At 32.5% G+C, this 13,826-nt stretch overlaps 1 protein-coding gene across 1 annotated transcript in view; it reads left to right on the top strand.

The window, feature by feature from the left end:
* LOC143079128 (uncharacterized) overlaps positions 1-10,189 on the top strand; it is a 95,105-nt gene extending 84,916 nt beyond the window's left edge. The window contains exons 93-99 of the mRNA XM_076254324.1: positions 521-797; positions 1,223-1,424; positions 2,457-2,659; positions 4,027-4,163; positions 4,791-4,905; positions 6,843-6,936; positions 8,170-10,189. Of these exons, the coding sequence (XP_076110439.1) occupies positions 521-797; positions 1,223-1,424; positions 2,457-2,659; positions 4,027-4,163; positions 4,791-4,905; positions 6,843-6,936; positions 8,170-9,413 (2,272 nt within the window). The 3' untranslated portion in view covers positions 9,414-10,189. The remainder of the gene's footprint in view (positions 1-520; positions 798-1,222; positions 1,425-2,456; positions 2,660-4,026; positions 4,164-4,790; positions 4,906-6,842; positions 6,937-8,169) is intronic.
* The last annotated feature ends 3,637 nt before the right edge of the window (positions 10,190-13,826 follow it).

A 13,826-nucleotide genomic window follows, 5' to 3' on the forward strand; every position in this document is an offset into this window, starting at 1 on the left:
AATCACTAGCCTGTCAACGCTGAGGTTGTGAGTTCCAAACCTCGCTATAGCAGATGCATTCGATTCCAATCTTAATTGACTAGGAATGTCAGTTTTCCTATCGAAGGTAGTGGTTTTCTCCTAGCACTCTGGCTTCCTCCACCAATAAAAACTGGCCGCCACGAAATAGCACAAAAGCTATGCTTAAAAGTGGCGTTAAAACACATAAAATCAAATCAAGTATAGAGAGATGTTGTGTAATGATGATGAAATTGTCTCCTTGATACTGAAATTTTGATCTGTTGTCATCAAAACTGTGTTTATTTATTTTCACTACGATGCTGGCTGGTAATTTTCTTTCTCTGGTTTATTTGATGTTATGTTGACCAAATAAAAGACTTGCCAGACTTAAAAGGTTTTGAATTACCGTTTTGAAGTCCTTTTATTTATTATATGATATCAGAAATTAATTAAAAAAGGTTACTCAATTCTTTGTGTTATAGCAAAAATATTGTTGAGAGATAAAAGATTTTTCTTTCAGCTCAAGTGTTTTTATCCGACATCTTGACCACATGTTTGAAACACAGAACATGGAAGCTGGAGATGTAGCTAAAACTACAGGAGAAATTAACATAGCTAAATTGAGATCAGCATTAGATTTGTGTTTGGAAGAGTTACCTAACCTGTTGGAGTTGGGTAATGTGATAGATGTAATTGGTGAAGACTATGATTTCCCATACCATAGACCATCAGTTATCAGCCTGGCTACTGCAGCCAGTTCACAGATGCCAGAAACTATAGGATATTGTTTATTACAGGTAAGGGGAGATAAAAAAAATTCTATTACAGGTAAGGGGAGATAATTAGTGGTTCATGTTTTAATGAAATATATAGAAGCAAGTTGTAATTGAAGACAGCTAAATTACAGCTGAGACAGGTTCTAATGTTGCATAAATGTTTTAGAAATTCAGATAGATGACTCTTGCATTATTCAGAATGATTTGTGGACATTTAGAATGAAGACAATAACACCCTGTGTTACGCATGTCATTTCTTTGAATATCCTATGAAGTTGTTTGATGTTCATATATCTACAATTATTTTTCCTCAGTGTATTTATTTGTGTTATTCAGGTATTATTTAATGTGTATCAAAAGTCATAACAATCGAAAAAAGGGAAATAATCAAACATTGCCAACTTTGCTCAAATGTTTTTGTTGAAGAAATTGTATTTTAATTACAGGAATGTTTGTGGTTTAATACCATCCTGTGTCACATCAGACAAGAGATTAATGTTCTACAATCACATCTACTGGGAGGACCAGAAGCTTTACCAAAGATGTTGTCATCTACTGTTTCTAGCTTACAAGAAGAGTTTATACCTATATCATGGATTCATCCTAACTGTCAGCCTTGTACTCATTCACTGGTGTCCTGGCTTGAAGGTAAGTGATATTTATAATGTGGATACATCCATTTAATATTAAAATGAACTTTAGACTATCAATTTATATTCATATTAAATCAGGCCCTTGAGTTCCTCTCTATTTTTTTTTTTAACATTTTGTCATGCAGGGGCCTGTTATAGCTAACTACACAGTTTGGGTTTTGCTCATTGTTAAAGGCTATACATTTTTGTTAAGTTGTATATATTCTTGTCTGTTGGAATCTGATTGATTGGTTTCTCCTAAGCCATTATATCACATTTTCTTATTGTTAAATTATACCCAAGACCTGAGGAAAGGATATACCCTTTGATTTATACCGGTATAAGAAAAAAAACCCAGAGTTGTCTTTCTTCTTACAATTCTTACAATAAGTTAGATAAACATGGCTTGAATTATAATTCTAGTGTAGAGGTTACAAACAACATTATGAAGATAAGATATCAATTCTATAATACAGCAAAGTTTTAAAGTCACATTAATTTCATATATAGATATAGGAAGATGTGGTGTGAGTGCCAATGAGACAACTCTCCATTCAAATAACAATTTATAAAAGTAAACTTTAATAGGTCAATGTACAGCCTTCAACACGGAGCCTTGGCTCACACCGAACAACAAGCTATAAAGGGCTCCAAAATTATCAGTGTAAAACCATTCAAACGGGAAAACCAACGGTCTAATCTATATAAAAAACGAGAAACACATATAAATTACATAAACAAACGACAACTACTGTACATCAGATTCCTGACTTAGGATAGATGCAAACATTTGTTGGTTTGCTTTAATGAATTTGGCATCATAATTGTACACATTAATTTTCTGCATCAAAATAAGGCAAAAATATGTAGATTATGAATGTTAAAGTTATGTATTTTCCATGGTTTAAGAAAAGATATCTACTTTAACATTTGATAACAATGGATTCACTTCTGAGATAGTTGTCAAATAATTACTGTATTTGTTAAATTCATGGAGTTCATTAATGCATTCTAAGTAATTTGTAATATGAATTGATTTTATTACTAGATACAAAGAAGAGACACAAGCAGTTATATGAATTTGTAAGACATGGTATGATACCTACCTACAAAGATGATGGTGATGATAATCCAATCATAGCCTCAGGAAGACTGACAAAGATCTGGCTTGGAGGCCTGGTCAATCCACAGGCTTTGTTGACATCTCTAAAACAGGAGAAGGCCATTGTCACTAACACCAGGGTGGATGATGTAGGTCTTTAATATGTATATTAATTGGCATATAGCTGTATAAACCTGATATTGTTCATAGACTTCAAAGTGGTATAGATAAATTAGCAAAAATGCCAGTGAATTCTGAATTCCATGTGACAACCAATAATATTTTTCTTATTTTTTATGTTGGGTTCCTTTTAACAATGTTTTATCTCTTGTTGGTGAATTTAAATGAATGATTACATATCCTTACATCTGTCATATTTTATCGTATTCATGGTAACGGAATGTTCAGTAAGTCCGAATTATTAGATATTGACTCTAGTTTAGACAGTTATTTTATTAGAAATTATCAAAGGTGTACTAAAACCTGAAGTGGTTATTGTTAGGTTAGGTAATAATGAGTGGATACCAAAAGGATAATAAAGACTACAACACCCATCAATTACCGCATGGTAAGAGTTTATTCAGGTTAATATGTTTCGTCATCAAGCAAAAATTATTTATTTGATAAGACATACCTGTCAACTCACCCGTTTTTTGCGGGTGACACCCGTTATTTTCACCTCTCACCCGGGAGTTTTTCTTTACCCGGCGGGTCCCGGGAATTTCTAACATTACCCGTTTCACCAGGATTTCTGACCGGAATTGTTTCCGGTATTTAGAAGTAATACGACCTTCGGTTTTATCGGTCTTTTTCAATGTAACCAAAAGTCAAAATGTAGGACTTGTTTACCTGAGCTACGTAACGATATTTTCAACAAGCTACAAGATGAGTTCAGTGACTATCAGTTGACCCCATTAGATGAACTTCCACTTTGCACTTCCCCTGAAACTGACATTGGTACATTTTGGGGAGAAATGTCCAAGTTGCATGACATTTTTCTTAACAAGCCAAGATTTTTTGTTTTGTCAAAACTTCCTAAAACATTACTGGTTTTGCCAAACAGCAATGCAGACAGTGAGAGGGCATTTTCTTTAGTAAAGAAAATAGCTACATAGTTTAGGGCTGATCTTAATAAGGATACACTGTGTGCTCTTCTTTCTTGTAAAATGAATACACATTTGCATTGCTATGAACTGAAACCAAGTGCAGTTCTTTTAAAGAATTCCAAGTCTGCTACTATGGAATATAACAATAGTCTGAAATAAACTGGTATACATGTTCAAACTGTTTAATATACATATTGACTATATAAATTATATGTAAACATATTTTTGTTCTTCAATTGAGTCCGCAAAATGTCGTACGCGTTATGACCTGAGATTTTTTTTCTCAATGCAGGTCATGACCTGACTTTTCATTTTCAGAGGTTGACAGGTATGGATAAGATGAAAACTAACTTTTGGTTCCAAGGCATCAGTCATACTTTATTTAAAATGTTTGTATGTGTTAATTTCAGATGTCATTTGAGTGTGTAGTTATGGATGACATCAACACAGAGGACTATGAAGTCGATGAGGGAGGATTATTTTTGACCAGTATATACCTACAAGGAGGTTCCTGGGACTATGATAATGATAGTCTAAAGAACCCTGAGTAAGGATCCGCTCATATGTTGATCATTATTTTGTTTGTACATATTTCAACATGCATGTATATTAGTATAAGAATGGGAGAAGTCAGAAATTTGTTTATTGTGTTCTTTTTTACAATAAAGATAAAATAAACATACCCTAGAAATGAAAACAAATCTCTTTTTTTTTTTTTGAATTTTGTTTGTGCTAAATTTTACATCTAATGTTAATTGAAGGTAGTATATGATACTTAATGTGTCCCTTGTTCAATCAAGACTCTATATCCAAAGCTTCTCTTCAACAAGTTATCAAATTTTAGGCAGACTTTTAAAAAGTCTTTTTTGCACCCATTACAAAAAGTTTACAACAGCAAAAATACCTGATGCAAAGAGACTTTTTACAGAATTGACCATGTTGTTACTACCAGCTGAAAAAGTACTGAGATTCAGTCGCTAATGGAAATATTCATTGAATTTCTGAACAAAATGTTATTATGAAAAAGATTTTTCATCATGTCAGCAAGAAATTCATTTTAATTAGATAAAAAAGATGAGTTAGAATCCTTGAAGATAGTTCTTATTTAATGATATTTTAAAATTGATAAGATCTAATCTGCTTTGACATTAATTGATATATGATTATTTTGTAGATCTGGTTTGTATTCCATTCCATGTTTATACCTGAGACCAGTCATAAGAAGTGACCAGGAAGAAAAGGAGGAAAAGAAAACAGTCACATATCCCTGTCCTATGTTCATGAATAAGGTAAATAAACAGTCACATATCCCTGTCCTATGTTTATGAATAAGGTAATTAAACAGTCACATATCTCTGCCCTATGTTCACGAATAAGGTAATAACACAGTAATATATCCATGTCCTATGTTCATGAATAAGGTAATAACAAAGTCACATATCCCTGTTCTATGTTCATGAATAAGGTAAATAAACAGTCACATGTCCTTGATAACATAAGATTGTCATCCCAACTGATTGTCTTCACGTTTTAAAAGCCTAAAAAAAGCCAACCAGTTAATGACCATCGGAACGTCTCTATTGGTATCGTTCAATGACCACCGGAACATCTCGCTTGTTATCTTTAAAAAGAAACAATGCATTCTGACTTTAAATAGACAACCAATCAGTGACCTGAATGCATGTGAACTATATTTAGCCCAAGGTAAACACTGACTTTTTATCCTTGTTTATCGTGACTGTGACTTTGCGACAATACGTCTCTCGGCTGCCTGTAAACATAAGAAAAAGATATTTTTTTCTTTTTGAATTTATTTCATATTTTTTTGTCGGTGAAGCAGCCGGCACTTGAAGCCATGCCCAAACAGCGGATTTCCGCCTGCTACCGGCTTCAATGGAAAGCCCTGCCTTTGTTCATGAATAAGGTCTTTTTAAAAACCGTCACATATCCCTGTCCTATGTTTAAAATAAGGTAATTAAACAGTCACATATTTCTGTCCTATGTTCATAAATAAGGCAATTATACAGTCACATATATCTGTCCTATGTTCATAAATAAGGCAATTATACAGTCGCATATTTCTGTCCTATGTTCATAAATAAGGCAATTATACAGTCACATATATCTGTCCTATGTTCATGAATATGGTAATTAAACAGTCACATATCCAGGTCCTATGTTTATAGATAAGGTAATTAAACAGACATATATCTGTCCTATGTTCATAAATAAGGCAATTATACAGTCACATATATCTGTCCCATGTCCTATGTTCATAGATAAGCTAATTAAACAGTCACATAGCCATGTCCTATGTTCATGAATAAGATAAATAAACAGTCACATGTCCTTGTCCTATGTTCATAAATAAGGATATTAAACAGTCACATATCCATGTCCTATGTTCATAGATAAGGTAATTAAACAGTCACATATATCTGTCCTATGTTCATGAATAAGGTAATTAAACAGTCACATATTCATGTCCTGTGTTCCTGAATAAGGTAAATAAACAGTCACATGTCCTTGTCCTATGATCATGAATAAGGTAATTAAGCAGTCAAATATATCCCTGTCCTATGTTCATGAATAAGGTAAATAACTCACATAGTCCTGTCCTATGTTCATGAATAAGGTCATTTTAAAAACCTTCACATATCCCTGTCCTATGTTCATAAATAAGGTAATTAAACAGTCACATATCTATGTCCAATGTTCGTGAATAAGGTAATTAAACTGTCACATATATCCCTGTCCTATGTTCATGATTCATGAATAAGGTAATTAAACAGTCACATATTCATGTCCTATATTCATGAATAAGGTAATTAAACAGTCACATATTCATGTCCTATATTCATGAATAAGGTACTTAGATATTTCTACATCGGTTTTTGTCTGTTGAGGACAATTAAAATAGTCACTATAATGTAAATGAAAAATGTACAAGATTTTCAGTATTTGTTTTCAACAGATGACTCTGAAAATAATATAATCTCCATTGTGTAGAAATAATAAAATTTGAGTTCTTTGTAACCAAAAAAGTTATAAGAATATTGTGTAAAATTTCACAACTGTATATGATTGGTAGATGTTAATAATTGATACAATTTGTTTTATTTCAAAATAGCTTTTGTCTTTAGAAATTATTACCATGACTAGTTTTGAAAAAAATATAACCTTGACTTATATTTAATAAATAATCACTTTTGTTTTATACTTGCAGAGTCGTCAAGTTCTATGTGATACATTGGATCTGAATTGTCCAACACCAGTAGATAAATGGAAGCTGTCCAGAACTGCTTTAATATTAGATGCAGGTAAATGCTAGCAATCAGTTAATGCCGTATTCAATAAATATTTTTTTATTTCTATGGACTCTTTGTGTTGATCATATCTTCTGGACTGTTAAATTCCTCTGATTTTATTATTGTGATATTGATGATAAAAGGTGACTATGGATGCTTGATGATGTCATATAGAAAAAAAACATAATCTTGAGATTTAAAAAAATAAGAAGATGTGGTATGATAACTTATGAGACAACTTTCCTCTCGAGACCAAATGACATATAAACTAGCAACTCACCCACTCTCAATAATGAAATCTTGAATACTGTAAATTCAGAAATTATTGCGTGCATTTATTATTGCGATTTTGTCATTTTACACTTGAATGCGATTTTAATTTTTACGATTTTGAGAAAAGTCATGCTTAAGTCAGTTCAAATATTACAAAATGCGAGTTTTAATTATTGCGTTTACAACTCAGTCGCATTATTCGCAATAATAAAAACCTCGCAATAATTTCTAAATTTACAGTATATGAAAGGCTCAGCTAATCTCAAGTTGCAATTTATAAATTTATTTTTGAGGGGAAAATATTTTATAATGCTTGATGCAGTGGTAAAACAACATGAATGTAGTTAAAAAAAAACAACTTTATAAATAAAAAGAATTAGACCAAACACAAATTCAGGGAGAATTTTTTTTTAAAAAGGTTAAGAAACACAGAAAGAACATAAGTTTTGCAGTTTAACAGAAAAGAAAGTGAAAGTTTGCATATTTTGTGGTCTAATAATCATTTGAGAAATAGCTTCTTTCATCAAATCTGGTGTTGTACAGTATTTTTCATCTCTAGAAAATTAAAATTTAAATATACATGTATTAAAGTTATTCAAACCTATTGTGTTAACATTTAAAAAATTTGGAGAAATATAATTATATAAAAATGAGGAGATGAGGTATGATTGTTAATGCGACAACTATCCACCAAAGTTCAAATGAGGTGGATGTAAGCAATACACCTTATTGCTATTTGTCCGCCATTACTGAACATTACAAAAGTTCCCGTAAATTTTGACGTCATAATAGAAAATATCTGACGCCACAATGGAAAAGTGATTGTTGTATGATGTCAAAAGTTCAGGCTGGACAGATTCTCAGTTCAAGCCGGACAGATTTCCAAATAGCGATAAGGTGTATAATAGGCAACTGTACAGCCTTATTGATATTTTGTTTCACATTTTTCAAAGTTTTATTTTCTATTGTTAGGTCTACCAGAGGATGGAGCTAAGAAGTCTCGATCCTATCTAATGTTATTGAAGGCCGGTCCATCAATGTTACCTGCTGAGGGGGAGTCAGAGATCCAATCAGAGGAGGATGATGAAGAGTTACAGGAACTAGAACAGGAAGAAGACTTTGATGCCAATCCATCCGAGGTGTCTCAGTTGTCATATAGAGCAATCACTCCTAAAGCTCCACCACTGCCACCAGGCATGGGATTAGTTAAGGAACCTCTTATGGCTGAAGGAGAGAAAGCACGCTCTACGAAGTCAAGTCCTCACCCAAGTGGTAAAGGTAGTCCTGCAGTACAATCTAGTCCAAAACCAGCAGGAAGTACCATCAGTGGCAAAGGTAGTCCTAGGAGTGGTAAAGCTGGAAGTACCGTCTCATCAAAGTCAAAGGGTAGTAAGAAAACAGCTAAAGCATCACCCATACCAGAAAAGACCTCTCGACCTACAACTAAAGGAAGTAGAGGATCGAGAGGGGCAGTAACTCCTGTCAAACCTGGATCACAAAAAGATGTCAGTAAATCATTTGATAATGAAAATGATAATGCTAGGCCTCGTTCCCAGATTGAGGAACCAGTCACACAAATTGAAATAGAAACTGACACTGATAACGAAGCAGGAGGTGAAACTCAGAAACAGGACAAAAGTGAAACTGAGAGAAGTGTAAAAGCTGATACCGGGAGAAGTGTAAAAGATGACACTGCAAGAAGTGTAAAAGATGACACTGCAAGGAGTGTAAATGCTGACACTGCTAGGAGTGTAAAAGCTGACACTGAGACAAGCGCTAAAGCTGACACCGAAAGCAGTTTAAAAGCTGACACAGAGAGGAGTGGAAAAGCTGAAACTGAGAGGAGTGTTAAAGCTGACACTGAAAGGAATGGTAAAGCTGACACTGAGGAAGCTACAAGAGGTAGTTCACCTCCCACTCAGTCACAGAGTGAAGACAATCAGCTTAAGAAACAGCCATCTAGGAGTAGTCTAAAGAAGGCTGAATCTAAAGACAGTGTGAATGCACAGAGTCTTCCTAGACAGTCCTCTGCTGGTAGCCTAAAGAAAACACAGTCAGGGGAGCAGGTAGATAGAAGTGACAGTCGGGGACCAGTTACAGGTGTTTCTGGAGAAAATGTTGAGCGAAGTGGTAGTAGAGGAAGTAGAAGACAAAGTGAGACTGGAGGATTAGGAAGCAGAAGACCATCAAATGCATCTAGAAAATCTAAAGAATAGTGCTGTTCATGTTAAACATTTTTGCCAATTTTGATTTATTTAATTTGTCTTCAACCTATTTAAAAAATTTGTTGACACAGATAATGCATATTACTATTGATTGTCACATTATAAACTTTGGCTTAAGGTCTTAAATTGATAACAACTTTGATTAAATTTGAATGTTTTTCTTTATATTTATTGTCTATGTAAATGCTAAAGGATACAACAATATTTTTTTCCGTCCATAATAATTATTTATTTTTATATGTTTGTTATATTTTACATGTTTAATGTGAAATAATGTTATTTAATGTTAGTGTATTGTATGGAAGACTTGTTTTGTAAGATGAAATCATTCTGTAGATATATGATTTATCAGCATGTGAATTTTAAGAAATATAAAACAATAAAAAAATTTTGTTCTATATTATATGTATTGATAAACTGTTTTCATCATCAGTGTTTAGATTTAAAATGTTGATTCAATGTAATTGTAATTAATTTCCTATATTTTCTGTGATATCTACAAAACTTTTACTTGAGAATACATATAACTTGTTTTTCCTAACGATAAATAAACCAATGTATTACTGCTGAGTGTAGTTCTGTACACTGCCTGATATTCCATCCAATGTAGTGCCTTTATATATTATTTGTTATATGATTATTTTTATATGAGAATTTTTGTTCAATGTTAGACATTTTTGTAAACGTTTTTTGTTCCTTGACACTTACTTGTGGAAGTTTTTACCTTGTTCATTTTTGCAAAGTGAAAATAAAATATACAAATCTTACTTAATATTTTGTGTTAGTGATAAAGTTATACAGTCACATATGCATTCTGGGACAACAACCAATAAATGAAAGCAACTGTAAGTCAAAGAATGGCCTTCAACAATGACCAAAATCCTTCTGTATATAGTCAGCTATAAAAAGACATTGACATGAAAAATGGAAAATAATTCTAGTAAAATAACTGACCACAGCAATACTGACAAAACAGTGAATGAAAAACAAATAAGATGAATGATACTCATTGCTTGGGACAGGCACATAAAGAGTGTGATTGGATTAAGCATGTTTGTGAGGTCTCAGTTCTATCCTTACCTGGGAGAGTGGTGTAACAGTACAACATGAAAACAATTGTAAATGAAGACAACAGTAGTATACCTCTGATAAATAGTCATAAATTGATTGTAAAATTCATAAAAATCAGTTTGAATAAATTTATATCATGTTGAAGATATTTTAAAATGTGGTATATTATTTAGAACATTGGAAATAAAGATGGCAGATGACAAAAAGTATAACAAATTTCAATTCTTAGTACAGATTTATCTTTCTATCTAAATGCTTTCTTTTTAAAGAAAAAAACATGATTCTTCATAAGAAATTCAAATCATATATATAAATCATGAAACAAAAACGTGATAAAAATTTAAAATTTAAATTATTTTAAAATGTTTTTGAAGTGTATATCACTTATGTCTTTATTTGTGTTTATACTAAAATGAAAATTCGTAAAAAGATAATTATGCATCTATTCAACTTGGAATTATTTTTAAAAGTCAAACTGTACCTAAATCAAAGAACCAAAATAAGGGCCACGATAGTATACCGCTATTCAAAGGTCAAATAGATTGAGAAAAAACAATCTGAGTTACATAATAGTTATCAACTGTACCAGGATTATAATTTAATACACCAGACGTGGTTTCGTCTACATAAGACTCACCAGTGACCCTCAGATCAAAACAGTTAAAAAGTCAAACAAATACAAAGTTGAAGAGCATTGAGGACCCAAAAAGTTGTGCCAAATACGACTAAGCTAATCTATTCCTGGGGTAAGAAAATCCTTAGTTTTTCGAAAAATTCAAAGTTTTGTAAACAGGAAATTTATAAAAATGACCATGTTATTGATATTCATGTCAACATCGAAGTGCTGACTACTGGGCTGGACAATCAATGCACATTTCCCTCTAAATGTTTAGCTATAAATGTTGATGAAGAAAAATGCTTCGAATATGGCCAGTGTGGTATGTTTGGCTACTAATCTTTGCTGTAGAAAATCTTTTTTGATCATCTGTCCCAAACTTATTAAATAACCAAAAGATTGATAACAGCATGGGGCATCTTGATGTAAACAATGCTGAATGATTTTCAAAATGAGTTTGTGACTTTAATTTTCTGGATCAATGATTATGGATAAGGTGCTTAGATTGGCGAGGAAATTCATATCTTGATAAACAATTCCTAGGGTTTGATAGTAGAATTAATATCCACATGAAACTATATCAAATATATCCTCATAATATAAACTCTGAACTATTGGTAACCTCTCGTAAATATCAAAGGAATTGAACAACACTATTTCATAGTTTAAGGATGTTATATTAAAGGAATGGCAAATAGATTAGATGGCCATGGAGACTTTGTCAAAGAATACAAACTGTTGGCCATCTGTAGATTTGGCATATCTAAAGATAGTTAGATTTTCATGGATCATAATGAATGTTGATATAGGTCAAATGCTAAAGGAATTTATAAATTTAAAGAAGCATGCGATCAAAGTTAATATACTTCTAATGACACTGGTCTCGGTGCACGCAACAGGCTTCTGGGTATTTTGTCAAGTATGGTAACGAATCAAAGACAAATCAAATAGAAACTATGGTTCAAAATGTTTGCCTGAATAATTTGCAATTTTTAAGTAAAGTAAAAATTAAGAAGTGAGTTACAAACAGTCAGAAAACCTGTATAGCGCATTAGGTCTATGGTGTCCTTTGATAGAATGTTCGAATTTTGTTTCAAGAAGCATTTTCAATTGATCAATGTTTTTAATACAATCATAATTATTCGTTAGCCTACACATATCTCAGTGTGAAACGAAACACAAATGAAACAAAAACAAAGTATTAATTTAAAAATAATACATTTATCTAATAGCACTTTCTGATGTGCTAAAAGAAAGGAAAGAAAGAACACTATAGAAACAATGACAATTGTGTAACCAAAAGAAATTTTAAAATTAAAGTATGAGCATTGTCATTGCCACCAATCCAACATTATGTATGTAACGGTCCCTAGTCTGGAGCATACAATTCAGTTGCTGTTTGTTGTGGACATGCTTTCATCTAAACAAAAATCTTTTTGATATGTAATGTGGATGCTAGGATAAACACAACAAAGTAGACGAAAGACTCAAAGGGCTGGGTTGTGAAAAATGTTTTTAAACAATGATGAATGCTTTATATTGAACTTTTGAATATTTGTAATATGAAATGTAAAAAAAACCCAACTCAAACGATTGTCTAAAAGCAGGTGTAAAACTTCAACATGTTCAATCTTACCATGACGTTTCAGGGATTTGGATTGAAAACTATATGAGGAGTTGATTACACAAACCTTGTACCCACTTCATAAATTTTGCTGTACATGCAATGCATAATTTCCAAGTTAAGTCTGGCAAACTGTGAAAAAAACTAAAACTAAAATAAATGCATAAGAGCAGGTACATAACTTCAACATGTGTGCAATCTTCCTGTTAAGATTCAGGGATCTGGGTTGGACACTATAAGAAGTTGATTACACTTAAGTCGGCCAAAAACTATAAAATTAGGCCAAGCAAAGTAAAAGACCAATTTTTAACAACAGCTCTATTATAAGCATGATAAACCAAAATAGAAAACATTTAACGTTAACACGACTTGTGTTAGACTAATGTATTCATCATCTCGCATTTAATGAACTGCTGCTCGAGGAGTAAACACCAAGGTGAATAAAGATGTGGTCTTTACGCCAATGAGAGGACACTCCGACAAAAATACCAAAGGTGAAATGACTGACTTTGAAAATAGACTGATATTTAAACGATATGTATTACCAATGTTATTTCAACTGATCGGGCGGAGCTTACGTTTTAATTTGCATAAGGACAGTCTATTTGAAGATGTGTGTGATAAGGATGATGGCCGTTATAATTATAACTGATTTCTAATCACCTATCAGTGTCATTAAACTGATATACTAACGAAGTGAGTGTATGATGTGGGGCGAATTACTGAACACTTCATTGTTGAGATTATCCCAAAACACCTGTCTATAGATTGACTGGTCTTAAATAAGCAAACCGGTTAAACCCCGCCCAGTCAAGTGAAATAAATCAAGTAATAAAACTCATTAGGTGGTGAGGCTGTCTTTAAACATTGGCAGATGTTAACACAATGTGCCAAACTCTAAATCTTTTCCAAGTCAAATATTACTGACAAAAAAAAATTAACAAAAATACCGAACTCCCAAGGAAAACTCAAAACGTTCTCCATCAAATGCCAACACCAAAAGCTCAAACACATCTGTGGAAAACAACTGTAATTTTTAGAAAATGAGGAATAAAACTGTTTTTACACCAATAACTAATTTTATGTGATTTGA

The sequence above is a fragment of the Mytilus galloprovincialis genome, chromosome 6, assembly GCF_965363235.1.
Source record: "Mytilus galloprovincialis chromosome 6, xbMytGall1.hap1.1, whole genome shotgun sequence".
NCBI classification, from domain to species: Eukaryota; Metazoa; Mollusca; class Bivalvia; order Mytilida; family Mytilidae; genus Mytilus; species Mytilus galloprovincialis.